The sequence below is a fragment of the Linepithema humile genome, chromosome 6 (genome assembly GCF_040581485.1).
Source record: "Linepithema humile isolate Giens D197 chromosome 6, Lhum_UNIL_v1.0, whole genome shotgun sequence".
Taxonomy (NCBI): domain Eukaryota; kingdom Metazoa; phylum Arthropoda; class Insecta; order Hymenoptera; family Formicidae; genus Linepithema; species Linepithema humile.
In genome coordinates this window covers 28,876,222-28,896,732 of record NC_090133.1, presented here as the reverse complement: position 1 = coordinate 28,896,732, position 20,511 = coordinate 28,876,222, and the positions used below count along the sequence as shown (strand labels likewise).

At 30.8% G+C, this 20,511-nt stretch overlaps 3 protein-coding genes and 1 long non-coding RNA gene across 10 annotated transcripts in view; 2 read left to right on the top strand and 2 right to left on the bottom strand.

Annotated features, from left to right (window-relative positions):
• The first annotated feature begins 288 nt into the window (after positions 1-288).
• On the top strand, positions 289-3,252 carry LOC105671315 (uncharacterized). Of its 5 annotated transcripts, none has more exons than XM_067357769.1 (9): positions 289-303; positions 1,002-1,149; positions 1,522-1,659; positions 1,738-1,855; positions 1,952-2,113; positions 2,197-2,430; positions 2,500-2,631; positions 2,707-2,879; positions 2,958-3,252. In XM_067357769.1, exons 3-9 carry the CDS (start codon positions 1,523-1,525, stop codon positions 3,037-3,039), a joined length of 1,038 nt encoding a protein of 345 aa, XP_067213870.1. In that variant the 5' UTR covers positions 289-303; positions 1,002-1,149; position 1,522; the 3' UTR covers positions 3,040-3,252. The 5 variants fall into 5 exon arrangements, with proteins under 5 accessions (XP_067213870.1, XP_012220762.1, XP_012220761.1 ...); XM_012365339.2 differs by having other exon boundaries at positions 291-405; XM_012365338.2 differs by lacking the exon at positions 289-303 and adding an exon at positions 310-719.
• Positions 3,035-5,356, bottom strand: LOC137000601 (N-acetyltransferase family 8 member 3-like). Its single transcript, XM_067357770.1, has 2 exons — positions 4,643-5,356; positions 3,035-3,828 (listed from the first exon to the last, which is right to left on the bottom strand). The coding sequence occupies exons 1-2, from the start codon at positions 4,939-4,941 to the stop codon at positions 3,312-3,314; spliced, it is 816 nt and encodes a 271-aa protein (XP_067213871.1). The 5' UTR covers positions 4,942-5,356; the 3' UTR covers positions 3,035-3,311.
• A 108-nt stretch (positions 5,357-5,464) lies between these two features.
• The window catches only part of LOC105671318 (uncharacterized), a 49,741-nt gene continuing 34,694 nt past the window's right edge, over positions 5,465-20,511 (top strand). Inside the window, exons 1-7 of one of the 3 annotated variants that reach the window (XR_010890875.1) lie at positions 5,465-5,582; positions 5,823-6,118; positions 7,151-7,283; positions 7,587-8,007; positions 8,495-8,785; positions 9,266-9,358; positions 14,792-14,834. This is a non-coding gene — a long non-coding RNA (uncharacterized lncRNA). Of the gene's footprint in view, positions 5,583-5,822; positions 6,119-7,150; positions 7,284-7,586; positions 8,154-8,494; positions 8,786-9,265; positions 9,462-14,791; positions 14,835-20,511 lie in introns of those variants that run through there. The other 2 variants (XR_010890876.1, XR_001100594.2) reach the window with 2 other exon arrangements.
• LOC105671314 (pancreatic triacylglycerol lipase-like) lies at positions 14,792-19,872 on the bottom strand. The gene is made up of 8 exons (XM_067357740.1): positions 18,547-19,872; positions 17,600-17,680; positions 17,062-17,327; positions 16,468-16,942; positions 16,046-16,297; positions 15,697-15,811; positions 15,287-15,493; positions 14,792-15,116 (listed from the first exon to the last, which is right to left on the bottom strand). Exons 1-8 carry the CDS (start codon positions 18,785-18,787, stop codon positions 15,032-15,034), a joined length of 1,722 nt encoding a protein of 573 aa, XP_067213841.1. The 5' UTR covers positions 18,788-19,872; the 3' UTR covers positions 14,792-15,031.

Sequence of the window (20,511 nt, the reverse complement as noted above, 5' to 3'; positions counted from 1 at the left end):
CCAGCCAGTAGCCAATTTTCAAGCCTATTGCACATAGAACGCGTCGAAATTTCATGTGAATTTGACGAATAGAATTGTCGAATTCACATAAAAGTTTTCATTTTTTATGTTTCCGCTCCTAGGGAAAAATTACATGATCAATGCCCAGCTGCATGTTCACTATTTCCGAAAAAACGGAAAGCTGATTGGCCAACCATATCCCTCTAACAAGGTATTCGCGAATTATTGTAGAATGGCCCTTATTCTTATTTTCTGTATTGTGCGTAAGGCCTTAGGAATAAATGATAAATATTAGGAAGAGGAGTTTGTGGAATTGTTTTACTTTAAACAAGAGAACTAAATGGATTAATTATTCCTAATTTATGATCGTTAATCCATTGCATTTTCTTGTTTTGAAATGAAATTGTATATCTGTGGCTTGGTACAAGAAGTGCCCAAGTCATTTTTAACCTCAATTGGAGCTTAAATATGCAAAAAGTGCATATCCAATTGAGAATAATTATGGGAAAAAATGACTTAGGCACTTCTTGTATCAAGTTCATATATATACATATAATTCTGATTTTTTATTCCTAATTAACATTTATTACTATTCCTTATATTTTCTGTACTGTATGTTGGGCCTAATATCTGTTGGATATCTTTATATTACATCAATCTGCAATTACTAATATTTACAAACTTTATAGGCAAAACATATGGACTTAATCAATAGCAATGTAATTAAATCTACCTTAAAATTGCTGTCATGGTGCTAATATTGCACTTGCTGAAAATGTTAATAAAAGTTGAAATTGTACAAATTAAACTTGTAATATGAAAAGAAAAAAAAGACTGATATTAAATAAACATAAATTTATCATATAAAAAAAAGCTCTTATAAATGTTATTTAATCAGTAACTAATAATTCACAGCATATTGCCAATTTATCTTATAATACAAGATAATTACAAGTGTATGTTATCTAATCTTGACTCAATGTCAATTTTCCCCTCCTCAGTAAAAGAACGATATTGAAATACATACTGGATATCAAAAATGTTTACTCAGAATCCATTCATAATAGTGATAACAATTTGACTCAAGTGAAAAAGGAGTGGTCGTTGTAAGATTTTTTATTAGTATAAATCTGGAAGCAGAGAAAACATGTAAGAAAATATTCTCCATAATAATTAGAAAATAAATAATAAATAACATTATGTAATTTTCATTACTGTGATTTCACTTGACTCATTTAAAATAAATAGATTTATAGATATTTACGCATATATAAATATGTGATTGAAAGTAATTATGACATTACTGTAAATTAGTTTGACATACAATGTTTATACATTTTTATGTTTCTATTTGATTTTTCCAAATCTATTTTTTATGACAACAGAAACGTAACATAGTTTTAAGCATATTCTTGCGGCATATTGATGGCATCACAGATTGAAATCAATAAAATTATATTCATTTTAAGCTCTTTTTTTTTTTTTTTTTTTTTTTATTATTATTTATCGTGACATTTTCAGTATGTTTCCTCCAACCTACGTCGAAGGTTTTCACGATCCTGAAACAGTGAAAGCTATGGAATATAAACAGCTTGGAAAAACAGGCTTGCTCATAAACAAATTATCTTTTGGCACTGGTCCGCTCGGCTGTCATTACGGGTAAATTATTTATTTCTTGTGCAAGAATATTTTACATTTAATATAATAATAATAATTTTTTATGTACCATTGCTATAGCACCTATGATGAAGCTGATGCCATTGAAGCGATACGTCAAGCGATAAAACAAGGTGTTAATTATATTGATACTGCACCATGGTATGGACAATGTCGAGCTGAGACAATACTTGGCAAAGTATAAAAATTTATGAAAAAGACATGCAATATATACTCTGAAATTTGTTTATACATTGTTATAGAAAGTATGTTTAATGTCTTATTTTTACTGCAGGCACTGAAAGAGATTCCACGAGAAGCTTATTATATTGCAACAAAAGTTGGTAGGTACGAGCTGGATTACGACAATATGTTTGATTTTACTATTGAGAAAACTAGGAAAAGTTTTAAAAAGAGCTTGGAATTATTGGGAGTGGATTACGTCGATGTTGTTCAAGTAAAATATCGTATATACCATCATTTTGAGTAAAAATTGGTAATTTATCCAATATAATGAAGATAGAACCATAAATTTCACAGGTTCACGATATCGAATTTGCACCTTCATTAGACATAATAGTGACACAAACTTTGCCAGAATTATCGAGACAGGTGGCTGAAGGCAAAGCCAGACACATAGGTATAACCGGTTACCCAATATCCGTACTGAAAGAATGCATCGAAAAGAGTAATATTAATATAGCCTGCATATTGAGTTACTCAAGACTCACTCTAATCGATAGTACTTTGTTAGAGTACATCTCATTCTTTAAGGTTCATAATTTTATTTTTGTATCGCGTATCGCTGGATTTAATTTTAGTTAATTATTGAGTAATTTGCAGGAACACAATATCGGTGTGATTAATGCCGCCACACCATGTATGGGTCTTCTAACAAATAGTGGCCCACCAAACTGGCATTTAGCCTCCGATGAAACAAAAAAGCAATGTGCGAATGCTGGACAATATTGCAAGGTCTATTAATAAAAATAAAAATATCAATTAATTGAAGAACTTGTCTAATAAAATTAATATTATAAAATAACGCAGGAACATGGCGTGGAATTCTGCAAACTAGCGATATGGCATTCTCTGCAATACACAGATGTCAACACAAATTTAGTTGGAATACAAAACACGAAACAATTACATATGAATCTGGATATACTGCGAAACGGTATAACAGAGAAAGAGAAAGCAATATTGCAAGAAATTCAAGAAAAGTAAGTTATTAAAATTTCTTCTATAACGGTTTAACAATTTTAGCTTATTTTTAATTGCGATAAAATTTTTTATTTTAGGTTTTTGTCAAAAGTAAAAAATCAACATTGGGAAGGTAAAGAAATCCAAATGTACCGGGAAGCCATGAAGAACAAAATATAAGAAAAATGTATCTTTATTTTTGCTGTTTACGTTATAAAATTATATTATAAGTAAGGCACCATACTACATTTGGAATATGTGATAAATATTTTATAGAAAATATTTTTCACTATTAGTAGATAATGCATAAAATTGTGTAATACTAGAGTTATCACTGCGATTAAGATCACTTGGACCATTTTACTTTATTGGAAAATATAGTATCAGGCTCAATCATCAGTCTCAATAGTTTTCCAACAGATTCGTTATTTTAATCATGCTATTAAAATCTATTATTGACACTTTAGATTAAGAAGTTCTTTTTTGTTTTGAGGAGGCAAATTGTCTTCATCAGATTTGATCTCGAAACTTAACTCATACATTAATATTGTTATAAATGATCCTATAATCGATTTATGATACATTTCCTTCAATTCAAAACCCTTTTTAAGGCACAATTCTCTACCCCCTTCCGTGTATTCAGAAGACGCTAAATTAGCACAACTGTAGCCTGCGTCAGCTGCAAATTGTACAGCAACACTAAGCAAGCATGTTGCTACACCCTTTCTTTGATACTCTTTGTGTACACATAGTCTCTTTATCCATGCGCTTCCCTCTAATGTATGACTCTTGAATAAGCCAATGGTCCCTACAATCTTTTTGGTTTGTGAGGAAACATCAATGTTGGATTCGCGAAATTGTTGCTCTGTCATTACAGTGTAATGCACTTCTTTGGGATGTCGTGTTGTTAAGTAAGGTTGAAACGCCTCAGCAACCCAGAAACATGAGAAGGCATTGGACATGTAAAGCCTATTAACAAACATAATCATAATTTTTTCAAACTATATTATTTTACAAACAACTATATTTTATGACTCTAATTATTTCAAAAGTATTAAAACATTAATTGCATAGAACAGAGATGGGAATTAGTTGCAACTTTCGGCTCGATCTTCTGATTGATGCCTTCTGCTTCCTCCTTGCCGCTCACATGCTAGCAACAAGTCGCCAACGCGCTAACAACGCGCGTAATTAATTAAGATGCACGATATTCAGCCTCAGGAATGTCCATATCATAAATGCAACAAGATAATAAATCTTAGATAAATATAGATTTGCATATCACTTGTGAGGTATTATTGTTGAAGAACGCGTCAATAATAGTACCTCACAGGTGATGTGGAAATCTATTGTCTCATATTTATTATCTTGCTGAATTTGTGATATGGACATTCCTGAGTATCACGCATCTTAGTTACGAGCGTTGTTAGCGCGTTTGCTGACTCCTTGCTAGCATGCGAACGGCAAGAAGGGAACAGTAGGTGTCAATCAAAAAATTGAGCCGAAAGCTGCAACCAATTCCCATGTCTGGCATAGAAAATTATATATTCTCTGAGGGCCAGTTGTTCCAATTTCTTGGTACGTTTATACGTCAGTTATTTATGAACAAATGTCAGTAATCCTTACTTGATGGTTGGATACCAAGTAAAATTACCTCTTGGTAATAATAATACCATTGAGTAAGAATTATTGATATTTATTAATAGGTAACTGATGGGCAAACCTACCAAAAAGTTGGAAAAATTGGTCTTGAAAGTCTCAAAATAAATGTACAATACACTACCTTGGAATATTATTCACTTCTCTGTCAATCTCTGCTACCTTTGCAGTAAAGCTTATATATGTGCCCACGTATACCAATATAATGGCCATAGGTACAATCAGGAAGCAGACCGTGAATGGCATCCCCAAGAAAATGAATGCCATCGCGCAGAATAAGAGCATCAGTTGAAAGATACTTTCCTTGAGCAACATTCCCCAAAATGTAGCACTTAGAGAAGACATCACGCCGTCTCGAAGCAACTCCTTGCAGCTTATCACGTCGCCCGGTTTAAAGGCGCGCACAATTATAATGTGACTCATTTTTAAGGCACGTGTAAAGGCACGTGTAGAAAATTGCGATATTTGTAATATACTAAGCGCAATATTTGTAATATACGATAGTTTTTAAATATAATTTTTAATATCACGATATTCAGTCTATTATATTCACCTCAAGTAACATTTATTCACTATAATTCTATAATACAGTTCATCTATAATATAATTTTTTTAATTAAAGTATTCGCACTTGGTTATTAATTACTTGACATATAAATACTTTTGATTTATCCCAACACTAATAATATATAATAATGTATAACCATGTGGTGTTCAACGTGTCGCCAACGTTAATAATTTTTTTTAAGGTTAAAATGCTCACCCATCGGTTACATAAGCGCCCCCAATTTGTCGGAACTAACAACAATTGATAATATCGATAATATCCTGCATCAATATTATCGGTTAAAAAAGTATGAAGACGCTTTTTATTAGCGCCACAAATGCGTAACGATTTTATTTGAATGTTCTCCATGTTATTGTTTTAGAACATTTATAACAGCTTATTGGGTTATAGCACAATGAGTTACTGCAAGTAACTTTGAAGTGCAACATCCAACTTTGAATGCTACATCCAAGGATCGATAATAAAACAGCATCTTTGCCATCTTATATACATAAATGTGTGTATTTCTGTAATATAAATTAATATGTTATATTTATTACTTAATATTTATATAGTAAATCTTCAGTTTCAAATCTTGGAGTGGTGTTACATTGTTATATTACGATACTAAATGATTTATGTTTATTGCGACAAATTCCGTTATTAATTTCTACTAATCATATATTTACTAATAGCAGAACTCTTTTTAGTGTGTTTTACTAATGGTTCCTTTTTATGTGCATGGTTACATTTGCAGGTTAAACTTATTGATTTTTGCATTGATTATATCTTGCCAATTAATATTATGAGACCACATGGATACCACCGCAGAAATCCTATTATTCCAATTCTCACAAGAAAAATGTGTTGCTTCAAATGATATATATCAATACTAATGTGTGTGACCAACACAGAGTTCAAACAAATAAATCAACTAGCTTTACTAAGAAGAGCCATCTGTTTATGTTCTATGGGTCGCAGACTTGGCATTGTTCTGATGTTGCGCTTGTAAGAAAGACGTAAGAGACTCACAAATGAGCTGATCTCAATTTGGTAAGATAATTTGATATTTGTAAAATTACTAATTTCTGTTTCAAGCTGGGTGGAGCATTAAAATACATACTATTTTCAGCCTTTTTTAAATTTTTATTTCTACGAATTTCTGTGTTATTTATTTTCATTTTTAGTGCAAAAAAAAATTACTGTGGATTGAATAATTGTCATATTTTTTCTCATAGCTCATCGATATCGCTTATGTTATTTTATCATGTCATTAATTACCGCGTATTTAACAAGTTTTGCAATATTTTATTGAAATTTTACATTATTATAACATTTGGTGAGCATATATGATAAAAACTAAGAATCCGTTATCATAGACAACATAATTATCGTTAATTACGATTAGTATAATATGTTAATTTAGAATTATTTATGTAATGAAAATTAATAACAGTAGTTATTGCTCAATTCGGTATTAATTAAATTAATGAATTTATTTGTCTCATTTGTGAGAAATTCTGCTTACAATTAGTGAGATTATTTTTAACCATTACATATACGCGACTTTCAAAGTTGTTGTAGTTTTGTGATCTTATCAAGTAATATATTAAATTTAAACACTATATTCTTCTCTTAATCGAGATTACAGTTTGCTTACATTATTTATTATCTTATTAATTATTATATTAATTGCAAGTGTGAAAAACATTGTATTCTTGTAAAGCGTTGATATATTAATAATTATTTATATTTCGATATAATTTAATAGTTGACTTCTGTTAAATTTGTATAAAAAATTTACAATATTTTATATAGAATGTAAGGAATAAATAATTAACTTATATAAAAATATGTGAGCTGTTGAGCCAATGTCAGTTTGTGCAAATTTGTCCGTACTTATATATGCTGACATATTCTAGATGATAGATCTTAACAGTTATGAATAACGTTGTTCAAAATAAAATAAAATATAATCTATTGTGTATCTGGTTTACGTTATATTAGAATAAATAACTCAAAATAAAAATTAAAAGCAATATTCTACGATTTTAACATACAAGATGATTATTTTATTACTTTCAGGCAATTGAGACAACAAAGTGGAGAAAAAAATCTGACTTGATTTTGTTAACCTTTCTCTGTGAAAGAAGGAATTAAACAGTATTATACAATATGAAACAAATACTGTGGATCATCTGTTTAATTTTAATCTTTGGTAAGATGTCAATTCATATTGTTATAGATAGTTATTTGATGTGTTAATTATTTTTTTTAATCGTATAAAATGTGCAAAATAATTTCTACTGATACATTTTTATTAGGAACAAACTATGAATTCACTAATGATAAATTTTTAACGTTACTATTTTATTAATTTGTTACTATTGATACAATTTTGCCACTAACATTGTAATAAAATTTTTATTAACAATATTAGTTTGCAATACAAAATTTTTGTTATAAACAAAATTAATCTATTAGCGATGGATATGATTATTGATTGTAATTATTTTTTTAGACAACGCAGCCATATCGTTCTCCAATAAGTTCATCAATGTAATTCCGAGACAAGAAAACAAAGACCATGTACTTCCTCCATATCCTATACTTATAGGCAGAGGTTTAGGGAATCTTATAAAAAATGAAGAGGTAAAGCAAAGTCTATTGCAGCCAATTAAAGACAAAAGAAATATTGAGGCATTAAATGACAATCAAAAGAGAGATAATAACATTACAAAGTTTAATATGTTACAATCACAAGTACAAACCAAGTCTGATCTGGTTGAATGTTCAATGCAAGCAAAAACATTATACTCCTTAGAAAAGACATGGTGGATTAAAGTGCTGATTTTTATGCATAATCTAGCAGTGCATACCTATGGATATCTTTGTGGATATTTACAATCACTGAGTTCTGAGACATTATCTGCTGATTACCAGTAAGTCGAATTGTTTTAAGTCTTCTGATTTTTTGCTATAATTATATAAATTGTAATACCAGAAGAGAGAAATTATAAAGAAATTACAAAGAATTTTTTTGTAATTTATATAAAAATATATTTAATAAAATTTAAATCAAAATAAATTGTTTTTCTGAATTAAACTAAATTATACTTGTATTTACCAATACAGAATAATAAAAAAAGAATAAAATAGTTTATCAAATTATACTATTTTAATAGGTTATGTTTATATAGCACATACACACACACACACACATATAAATAAGTTAAAAAGTAACTCATATACTGTTACATTTATTTTGATATATTACATTTTGCTTACTGTTTAATGTGCGCACAAAGCTAAACGTGAACCAATGCATATTATTACAAATGTCAATATTTTTTAATTTTTTCTGATCTTATCAATCGAAAAAGTTGGTAACTATACACAGCTGTATAGGTTTTTAATGATATTTCATAGATGGCAGTTTTGCGCGTCGGTGCACCGACGCGAAATTGTCGGATTGTTTTTTGAATTATTCGTCAAATCAAGTGCATCATTTGTCTAACGAATATTGGGAGTGTGAGAGTAATGGCTTTTATTTCGAAACGGTGTCAAACCGGTTTCATCATTTATTCGTTCGTAGCACGTTATCTATACCAAAACCATTGAAAATGCAATGCGAGACAATCATTGTATCTTAATAAACATACGCGATGTTGATTGATTCGTGTTCTTGCGGTAAACATCGAGAAGTTTTGTGGCAAACCGGTGAGTGAACTTATTGCATTGTCATGACTAATTGCTTTGTGTTCTTCATCATGATTTGTTAATATAGCGTCATATTAATAAAAATTTGCGAAGTCCTTGATATGATTTGTCAAATAACATAACAAAATTGATTACATCATGAATATTATTCTTGCGAACGGCACATTGTATATGTATATGTAATCAAGTTTCACACATACACACACACATATATACTTATATTTTTTCATAGATGGCGAGTTTCTCACATTATTCGTAAATTTTTGCTTCGGCATGAAGTAGTCAGCGCGTACTTTGAACATTTTAATTCAAGTGTATCATTCCTTTAACGAATATTCGAAGCGCCTAGCAATAGCTGTGTTTCGCGTTCATTTATTTGTGTAGTATGTTATGCATGCCATAAGCGTCAGAAATATCATTTGAAGTGATTGTTGTACGTATTAATTAATGCACGCAATCTTAATTAGTTGTCTTTTTTAGGAGATATGAGATATATGATATGCGTATGAGTATTCAAGGCAAAAGAATGATCAACGAAACGACAGTGACATCAATGGCGTATGTGAACAATTGGTGAGTGAATTTATTTAATGCATACACTCATTTATTTTATTAATCCTAATATATTTACGGAGCAAACTATAATGGAGTAAAATATATTTTCATATAATTATACGCATTTTGGTGCAGTATGTTACAACAAGAAAAATAATTAAAATTATATTAATATTTTAATTTTTTGCAACTATAGTATTTTCTTGCTTTCACTCTTGATTTACATAACGATTTAGCTATTTTCATTCCTAAAAGTTTAATTATTTCTATGAACGTAGATAGTTTGACAATTTTTTTTTCTCTAATAACTTTTCTCAAGTGCATAGGCTAGTCGGTTTTCGATAATGTGGGTGACATTTTTTTATTTATTTATGATAAATATTTCCGGCTTTCCGGTTTCATTTTTAGGAACGATAAACACATAATTACAATGCAATTATACTTTCGTATTTTTAATTGAGATTTTCTTTCTTGCTTTTCTTCTATGCAATATACATCCGTTTATTCATTATTTCACATTCGTCTAATTACATGATCAGAATTTAGAATATGATAAAAAAGTATTTTTTATCAATGAGTTTGTTTTGTTCTATTTTCAAAAATTCTATACATAAAAGTAAGGAAAATTTTACTATTTACATTTTTAGAACATACGTTTATAAACTTTTTGTAGCAAAAATATACGTTATAAAAGTAAAATAAAGAATATATATTTTTTCTTGCTTTATAAAAAGTTATATAAAAAAAGTAGATACATTTGAGAGAAAATTTATTGATACTAATCTAGTTTAGAATGAATGTAATTGTTTACATTGTTAACAATCGATATAAAGATAGATGTTATGCTGTCATATGAAATGCGAACAGAATATTTATTAGCGTTTGTATTCAAATTTGCTTATGAGACAATATATAAAAAGTTGTAGATAGTTTAAATAGATGTGCTATGCGCGTATTTATTATTCACTTTCAATGCATGTAATTTGATTCTTTATCGCATACGCGACTTCTGCAAAACGATATTATCCACCATTATCTTTTTTATTTTTTTGTTGTTAAATTTTGAATTATTCTACATATGTACGTGTTATTCGTATAACATAGATAAAAATTTGCAGTGTTGAAAGACATCTTTAAGTTAATAAATTTTCAGGAACAGGCATTAAAACGCAGTCATCAAAATTAAAAAAAAAAAAAAAATTTTATATTTATAACAGACGAAACAAAAATAAAGTAATACATGTTCTATTTTGTTCATTTAGATACAATTATAAATTTTTGTTGGATGAATAATGTAATGAGTTATATACTTCAAAATTTTGTTGTTGGTAATGTTTTTGAACTAATGCCATTTACATATGTACATGAACGATATGCGTGTTTTGGAAGTCGCCGTTTGTTATACACTATTGTGATGATATATTATAATTTACACAATTACAAATATTATTTAGTATTTTTAGCAGATTCTAGTAAAACTAAGAAAATAGTATTAAAATGATAGATCACATGTACAATAAAATTTTTATAAATATCTGAGAAACACAATTGATATTATTTTACAACTTTGAGCAATAATTTGTTAAGTTCTTTTTGCAGTTAACGTATTTATTTTTAGAGTGTTTTAGTAGGAATAAAATATTGAGCAGAGACAAAAAGTATTTATTTAAATTTAGATGTGTTTGTACTGTTGCCTGCTAAACTCGCGTCGAATTTAATTATTTGTTTAATAATTAATGTGTCTAGTTAAACCAAGGTGTTTGGTCAAAATCAGGCCTAGGTTCATAATCATTAGGATCATTGGACGTCGTTTGGGACGTTTGCGCGGACATTCCAGCTTCGAAACTTCTTTCTAATATTATTTTCGATCTGAATGCCATCTCTGAAATAGCTTGTGCGTTGTATTGGTGCGCGTGTTTCCCAGAACGTCGAAATCTTTTTATTTCTAAATATACTTCGTTCCAGTCAAGTCCGTACTGCCTTGCAGCGATTCTTTCAGGCAATTTTCCATCTAAAATATCTTTAACTGCTGCCGTAAATCTCGCTTTTAACATTTCTTGTAGCATTTTATCTTTTTCTGTCATTTGTGACATCATAACCTATGAAAGAAAAAAAAAAAAAACAAAAACCATGATCGTAGAAAAAATCTTACGATACATATGTAAGAAATATCATCCCTGCGATTTTCTTATTCCAATTTCGCAATTATTTTTTCTACTTGCATGTACATTCACGATCATACTATATTGTTTTAAAACAAAGTGTTTCATATACGTACACACGGTCACAGGAATACCTTAATACATGAACTTGTACGAGTGTAAATTTCACAAGCCAATTCAAATGTGTCTTGACACTTGTTGACAAATTTACGTGTTAAGGCATTTCTGTGACTGTGTGTACTAAACAATAACGAAAATTAATCAATTTTACAATGTGTTTGAATTTTTTGTATAATATTTTTCGAGAAACTTAAAATGAGATATGATTAACACAAAAAATACTTACTAAATAGATACCAAATCAAATTTTCCAGAATAAATAAGCACTCTTTCTAAAACGTATACAAAACTGTGTTTGATGAATAGTCAATAACTGAAGCTATGTCACTAGATCGTAGAACTTAGGTTTGTGTTAGGAAAAAAAAGACCATGATGGATGCTTCTCAGCAAATTATAGAGTATATACAGGGTGATTCAGAACAATCTACTGTCCTCCTCGAAATGTCAAATTTTTGAGTAAATTCTAAGACCATTTTTCCTTTTACAAAATTTTCTCCGAAGCTTAGTTTTCGAGTTATAATTGAAAATAATAGCAATTTACGAGTCCGGTGCAACGGGCAGGCAGGGATGCGCAACGTATAATGAGACTGTCAAGTTTACTGTCGTCTTATGACGCATTGCACTGTCCCTGTCTGCCCATTGTATCGGACTCGTAAGTAGCAAACTATTTTCAATTATAATTCGAAAACTAAGCTTCGGACAAAATTTTGTAAAAGAAAAAATCGTCTCAGAATTTGCTCAAGAATATGGCATTGCAAGGATATCAGGTTGTTTTGAATCACCCTGTATACGTCACATAAATAAAAGGGGCGAGCTACCCATTTTAATTTTCGACACAAACGCTAGTTCGCGTTATCGTCGATTTTGGATTCTTTACAAGCAATACTAATTTTTACCTAAAAACATTACAATGTATAATACAGTGTAGGACAATAATAGCAATTAGTTAATATTAATTATTTATCTATTACAATTATTTAAAGTTGATTTTTGTTTTATCGCATCGCAATTAGCTACATTTTATTATGTCCTTAATAATTCATTGATTTAGTTTTAAGCTTAATAAATTAAATTTTTGAAAATGAAATAAAGATAAAAACAGAGCAGTTTTACAATAGTCGATATTTTCAATTCTGTGATGCGGAGCCAACGATTTTCCACTTTGGTTTAGTGGCTGACGTATATGGCCAAGTTTTCCGGATGCGGTAATTGGTTGTCAGATAGAGAATTTCTGGAAAATTTTTCCATCCTAACCAATCAATAAGTCATCCATTAATACAGAATTTTGATGTGTGCCAGATCCAAAAACAGAGCAGTTTTACAATAGTCGATATTTTCAATTCTGTGATGCGGAGCCAACGATTTTCCACTTTGGTTTAGTGGCTGACGTATATGGCCAAGTTTTCCGGATGCGGTAATTGGTTGTCAGATAGAGAATTTCTGGAAAATTTTTCCATCCTAACCAATCAATAAGTCATCCATTAATACAGAATTTTGATGTGTGCCAGATCCAAAAATAAAAAAACAGTAGTATAGTCTGTAACATTTCAAATTATAATAAAGCTGTTTATAAATTAATTCTGTTAAATCATATTTTCTGATAAATTTATCTCAAGAAGTACTAAAATTTTTATTATTAAAAATTCTTATATTATAGTAAAAAAAACTTTACTTACCATTTTTCAAAAAACATAGATAATTTTCATGAATAACAATAATGCTCACAATTAAATTTAGTTTAAGCTACCAAAAGTGACTTTAACGAATTTTGGTTAATTTAATCGCCGATTAATTACTGGTCAAGTTAATCACTGGATCAGTAATTAACATTTTAACATTATATAACTTATTATTTAGCATCTTATTATTTAGCATGCAGCGTCTCATAATACATGGAAAAAGAAAGATAAGGAACCACAAATTATATAATTAAAAATTTTGCTCTCTCTCTCTGCCAGTTTTATTTGTCAAGTGAACCGCCTATTAAAGTAATTAAAATTGCTTGAAATTTAAAGCTTATTTAATATGATCCATTTTTTAAATATAGAAAATAAAAGGATATAATGACCAATGAGAGAGAAAGAGGGAGAGAAAAAGCGAGGGAGGACACTTTCTATATAAGATATATATTTCCCTAGCAGTTCCAATACAGATCTAGCGAAACGTTTTTCTTTTTTTCATTTTGGTTGGCTATATTTTCCGACTAGTAATTCCCAAAATTTTACTTCAACTTTTTCAAGTTGAGATATTGTTTAATATTTGTAGAGTTTTTATAAGTATTATTTTGCATTTTGAAGTAGCTTACGATTTATTCGAAATCTGTTCGCAAATCTATAGATTGATCATTCTCAGTAGTCACTAACTATATATGTAGGTATTGGAATGCACCCTACGAAACGAGGTCCACGAAAACAGCATCCTCATCCCCTCTTTGCAAACTTCCCTTTTTGGGGGTATAATCATCATCAAAAGTTTAGTCGCTACTGACTGGCCTCCACATAGTTTAGTAACTAGCACGGATTAAACTTTTGACGGCGATTCTACGGATTTTTAGCACAAAAGATACAGGTGGTTACTGAGTCACACACAATTGAACAGTGTATATAGATTTTCGACCTAGCTGTTAGTGCACTCTAACGTGGATTTTTTTATTTTTGACTATAATTTTTATTTTGCGTTTTTAATTTTATATCGCTTTTTTATCTAAGTAATTATAGTATATAATAGTTGTTCGTGTTAAAACAATTATTCTGCAAACAGATACAACGATGTAATTTATCGTTACATAAAGTTGAGTTTTTTTATTAAATTGTAATTGTGATAAAGTAATATCTGTTTGCAATCAGGCAATCAGGCGCCGGCGGAGCAACTTGAAGATAATGAATCATTTATTTGTTATCCATTATTTATAAAATATTGTATGTCAATAATTATGTATTGCACATATTTGAAATATTTCGTAAAATATTTACAATATTTTGATATTCATAATTATTACATTTTTTACATTTATTATTATTTTAAACAATAAAATTTTTGATAATTTTTTGTCAATTATCTGTTTAAAAAACAAATAAAAAGTTTAATGTGCACAATTGTTTTTTAAGTACTAATTATTGTGATTTATTCACGCTGCTATAATCTAAATGTTTCTTTTTGTATTTTACAGATTAACTTTGCAGAATACAACTCTGCTGCTGCGCATCATGCCGGTGAGTAAATACAACTTGTTCTTATTTTATTATTAAAATAATAATTTTCAATTTTATATGTATATATATATGAAATAGAATGATCAGTATATGCAGAGTTGCTTTAAAGGATTTAGAATTAATAAAAAAATATCCAGTTGTAAATAGCTTATTTATTCAGATCATTATCAGACAAAATCATTATTGTTGAAATTAAATTATACTGACGTGCAGTGTCCATTTTTCAATTCTACATATATCTCGTGCGAATTGACTGCGGTGTCCGTTTTGCAATATTCCCACCTGATTGATAAGAACAAAATTTAATTACATATACATATATAGCTATTCTCATTTAATTGAGTACAATGAGATGCAGAAGAAAATTTTTATATATTTTCTTTTCTTTTTATTCAAGTAAAGTTGATAATTATGTAGCGAGTTTCTATTAAGTTATTATCCCGCGTTATTACCTGTTACCCTTACGATCTTCGAGAGTGAGTTTATTGAATAGTATTACATCCGCGTTCGGATTCTCTGTAGTATCCTCTTCCGTCTTATTATCGATGCGCTGATACGAGACAACGCCAATGATCGTTGAAGTATCTCTTGATAAAGCGTCGAATTTCGCCGCCGCAATATTGTAGAACGCCATCCAGTTGTTTGTTCGTTTGGACAAGCTTGAATAGCATTTAAAGCAACTAACAATTTTTTCATGAGCAAATTAACATAATTGTCGGGAGAATCTCGAAGATTTGTTTTTCTCGAAATTTTAATACGATGTTATCAAATTTATTAAACTTACAATATTACACACACAATGTGTTCGGAGGGTATATAAATTGACTTGAAGCAAAACTATCTTTACACGATTTTTACTTACGTGCATTGGATTTTGAAGAGCGTCGTGGAGTTACCGAGAATAATTTTAAAGAGCAATACGCCAGATGTCTTTGGAACATTTTCGGATGTAATCACTGATGCTCTCAGTGGTTGACCTAAAGTATACAAGATTGTCTAAGAATTCTAAATTATATAACTTGCAGATATTACAAATAATCTCACATTGCTATAACATTAATTTTACACATGATTGTCCGAGCTTGTTTTTCAAATCGTGTGAATATAAATTTTATTAAGGACCACTTGTTTTTCAATTATAGAAAATCTATTTATGCCAAATTATCGTTTTCACAAAAACAGAGAAATTAATTTTTCGTATATTCTAATACCGCAAAATGGTCTTTCGGCTTTAGTTGCCAAATAATAAATTCCTAAAGGTCCGCGATTAGCCGCGTAACCCATCTCTTGATTCCAATCGGTCGACGCCATAGGAAAACACATTCCCTTCGCGTAAGATATTCCTCCGTGCGGACAGGGCCATGCGATGAATTTGCACTCATCATTCTGCGAGCGAATACTTTCTACGAAGAGGAACCAAGCTCTAAGATGGCTACATGCTATATTCCGGTCCAGTAATTCCTCTAAAATGAGTAATTAACAGACTAGTATTATAATTTTAAAAATATAACATGTTTTAATGAGAAGCAGATTAAATTTTATGTTTGTGTATATATATATGTACATACAAAACATAATGAAATTAGAAAAGTTAATGCTAAAGTTAAGTATTAAATGTTTTCTAAATGCGCACCGTTTAAATGACTGACCACTACCGAATTTTTAACGTCGGTACAACCGGGTTGCTCTCTGCCGCCGTTAGGAAAGAAATCGATGTGCCCAATCGGTTTGAGCAGGCCGAAGCCGTCCGCGAAATCTGGCGAGCCGTCGGTGTGAATGACATCAACGAGATGAGCGTCGCTGGTGTCCAATTTTCTCGACTTCTCTCTGAACAGGTGATGCCTGAAGAACGGCGACGCCGGATCGAGACCGGTTATACGACCCAAAAGTAGATTCTTTCTCTTCAATACTTCCGAGGCGCAGCCGGCCACGTGTGCGCCTAGACTGAAACCGATTACGTGAATATCGATAACATTGATTCCCAAATTGACGGTGTCTAGGAGAATTAGGGCTAATTGTCGGCCGACCAGTTCGCTATTCGCCACCGCAGCTCCGTAACTCGTGCCCGCGCCTTTCGTCCAATCCAAGACGATGATATTTGCGTCTACCTGCGCACGAAATTACAGACAATATTTCATAAAACTTTGACAATTTGGTAATGATTAGGAATTTTATAATGGTAAATCACGAAGAAAAATGCGCGTCAAAATAAATTGTTCAGCATTACTGTATCCAGAAGTAAATTTATGCCATGTACGAAGCTAGCGTCACTTCCACTGCCCTTGTAACCGTGTATCAGTACTTTGAGTGGTTTGCTTGTGTTGAATTGGGAATGCACGATGGATTTCTGATTGTCGCCGTATTGCAAGACTTGCGGATCTTGTCGGTCTGTGCGCGTGTAGAGGAAGAATCTAGTTTGAATCACTCTAGGATGCTCAGGTGGTCGCCTTATCGATAAATGCTGCGGCGGATCCGCGAAGCAACCAACTAAATCTGAAATATTTTACATATATTGTATCAGAATATAAATATCTGTACTTTTCTTAAAACAAATATCACATTCATTAGAATTCAGAAGAATTAATTGAGTTTGCGTTGCAAAATTTACATTTTTATTTAGCTTAAAAAAATTAAAAATTATTTTTAGATATATTTGTGGAGAAAATAAATTTTATTGTAATTATATGAAATTTATATCGCATTTCGTTCGTATTTAACACGCGATTGAAATTTCTAGACAAGATTAATGTTGATGTTGTTCTCACCATAGCAAACTTTGGATTTTTCGTCACGAGAAATGGTGATTCGCCTCAGCATAGCACGATTTCGTGCCGCGAGAAGCTTGACTGTAAAAATAAAGACGTCTCAGTGTGGAAAGATGAAAGAACCTTAATGGTGAAATCAAATACTATTGACCGACATTTTCGATTCGCTTCATTGCGCGACCCCACTTACACACTTTTCACTTTCACCCGAGAGAACACCCGCAAATTATAATTTGCACAAGTGTCGCTTCAGTACGATTTGCGCGTTGACAGACGTAATACTCTGCGTTCGCAATTGTCCATTTTAGTTCATCACATGTATTGCTATTGCATCACGTAGGCAATCATAACAGTTGTGTCGTGAAAGTATGTCGCATGCAAATGTGAATTTGAAACCACAAAGTCGGTACTTCTCATGTGTGAATTATCGCGAATGTTTGCTTTGCGTGTATAGTGAGTGTGTATACACGCGATATTTATTTTATGTTCTTTTGTTTCCGGCAAGCGCAACAAGGATATCGGAGCATTCCGGTTCTGGCGACTCTTAACCCGTATGTAATAATCTACGACAGTTGCATAACAAGCACCACTATAAACGCGATTGTTAAAAACTCGCGATTTGTATAGCAGGTATCATTAAAATGCTATGTGGTTTAAAATTTTTGTCTTCAATCTAGCTTTTATTTTTGTAGCTGACTTTTAATCAATTAATAAATTCTGCATCTTTTTTTAGGTAACAATGATAATATTTAGACACGATACGTTTAAATATATTAAAGGTAATGCAAATTGATTGAAAACTCCAAAATTAAATACAAACAAACATTTTAAATTAGAAGTACGAAGCATTAATGATGCCTGATGTATATAAAATCACGTAATTATAAAAAAGTCGCGTAATCTATTTATCGATATCGTGACAATATTAGATTTGTTAGCGCACTCACCGGGTTGCAATGTTTTAGCGAGTGATATGGTGATAGCGATTATCAGCAAAACGAGAAGAGCACGATGAAAAATGTTGACTGGCTGCATCTTGCCACTGGATCGTTGAAGGCTCGTATCCTTTGCAGAGGTCGTTGCATTCTTCTCCTCCGCGCTTTCTCTTCCTCCACGCTTTCTTCTTCTTTTCGTTCCTCTTCTCTCGTCGACGCACCTCAGGTTTCTGTCGCGCGATCGACAAGACATGCTTTTCGTTTTTCTTTACCGCCAGACTTACCCGGGCGAACTTTACTCGGCAAAGGCTAGAATCAAGTATTGCAGTAATGTAACTTCTAGCGGACAGACAGCGTTCGTTTTGCGCAACCACCTTTCCGCTTGCCGGAGCCTGACGACTGTTCCAGCATTTACCCGAGTCCGTTTCAAAGAAATTTGTTTGCGCTGGCAAAAAAAATTTGTTATTTTGGGTCATCTGCTTTTCTTTTTAATTATATTTATGCATTCCTTTTCTTTCTCTCCATTTTCGCACTCTATATCGGTTTTGCACACAGTGTTGAAATATTATATAATCAGAGGTTGAAAAAAAGTAAGTTAGTTTTATAATACAATGACCTAAATCTTCCCTTTATTCGTTTCATCAAAATTGCAACATGTAGAAATCAAACATATCTACATTTGTAATCTACCGTCAATCGATTGATGTTTGTCGATGATTGACGTATCGATACATTTTTGTTGAATTACTTTAGTTATTTTTTGTTTAATTATTAATTTTAATTTATTTTTACTTATCTTATACATTTCAAGTGCGAAAGGTGCTCAAATTCAAGGATATATTTTCAATTATGAATAATAATGTCTAATCGATTGGCTCGTCAATGCGTTTCTGTTGAATAACCGCGTTTGATGTCATGATGTAACTGTGTCATACCGTCCTCTAGTGCAAAACAGAAATCGCGTACGCGTAGTTGAACGCGTGTCAATATATAACTTTCACAATGAATTTTTCGCGCCGTGTTTTCTCGCGTAATATCCGACACTTATTTAATATTGTCCATTTACGCAAATTAAAAAAGTTAGTGTAAGATTGAATGTTGATTTTTTATGCGAATATTTTCTACATAAATTTCGAAACAATTGTGAATTTATCATATAATTGACAGATAATTCTCTTAGATCTCTCTAACGAGATAATGAAATGCAGGAAATGTCAGGAATCTCTTAAAGTCTGAGAAAATGTGTACGTATCTGATTTACGAAGCAGAAATTTATTTTACGGATGACAGATTTCTTTTGGTTTAGTTCATTCGCAAACCGGCTGGGCGAGTTTCGCGAACATGAAGTATTCAGTTAAATTATATAAGTCAGAAGCATGTTTAGCAGTAAATTATAAACATTTTAGTATTATCCTTTGCTAGTTACTGTTTTTTGCATTTGAAAACACGACACACGTGAAATTTACGTTTACTCTTTCATAAACAATTAATTTGCATATAGCAAATAAAAATGCTATATGCATACAAAAATAGCAAATTAAATATACTGAATTACCTATATAAAGTTCTAAGCTATAATAATTTGATCGGTTTTTATTATTTTTTCTTTTTTTTTATCTTTTAGACATATAATTTATACTGCGTTTTATGTAATTTTAATATCATTATGAACCTACTTGAAAAAATAAAGAAACGGCATTAATTGATCAAATTGTTTTTTAGAGTTATTAGCTTATAAATTTTACATGGATTGTTGAATATATAAGCTATAAAATAGAGATTTTATTATTATTTGTTCAATTTCTTTTTTTATATTTTGCAATATTAAGATAAAATCTAAAATTTATGAGAACACTGAAAAATTAATGAACTCGGTTAAAAAATAGTGCATCTTTTTAAGTACAATAATAAATCAATCGCGCTACTTACCTTCTTGATTAGATTGCACAAAAGTGTTTCGTGCCAAGAGTTGATTGA

What these genes read in the sequence shown, in the direction of transcription:
- LOC105671315 (XM_067357767.1), top strand. An exon ending in ATGCTGGACAATATTGCAAG is followed by an intron (nt 2,632 to 2,706) that starts GTCTATTAATAA and finishes AAAATAACGCAG; the next exon opens with GAACATGGCGTGGAATTCTG. An exon ending in TTGCAAGAAATTCAAGAAAA is followed by an intron (nt 2,880 to 2,957) that starts GTAAGTTATTAA and finishes TTTTTATTTTAG; the next exon opens with GTTTTTGTCAAAAGTAAAAA.
- LOC105671314 (XM_067357740.1), bottom strand. Translation starts at nt 18,787, where the DNA reads ATGTCTTGTCGATCGCGCGACAGAAACCTGAGGTGCGTCGACGAGAGA. An exon ending in AAAATCCAAAGTTTGCTATG is followed by an intron (nt 17,328 to 17,599) that starts GTGAGAACAACA and finishes AAAATATTTCAG; the next exon opens with ATTTAGTTGGTTGCTTCGCG. An exon ending in AGCCGAAAGACCATTTTGCG is followed by an intron (nt 15,812 to 16,045) that starts GTATTAGAATAT and finishes TGTATACTTTAG; the next exon opens with GTCAACCACTGAGAGCATCA.
- LOC137000601 (XM_067357770.1), bottom strand. Translation starts at nt 4,941, where the DNA reads ATGAGTCACATTATAATTGTGCGCGCCTTTAAACCGGGCGACGTGATA. An exon ending in GAAGTGAATAATATTCCAAG is followed by an intron (nt 3,829 to 4,642) that starts GTAGTGTATTGT and finishes GTTTGTTAATAG; the next exon opens with GCTTTACATGTCCAATGCCT.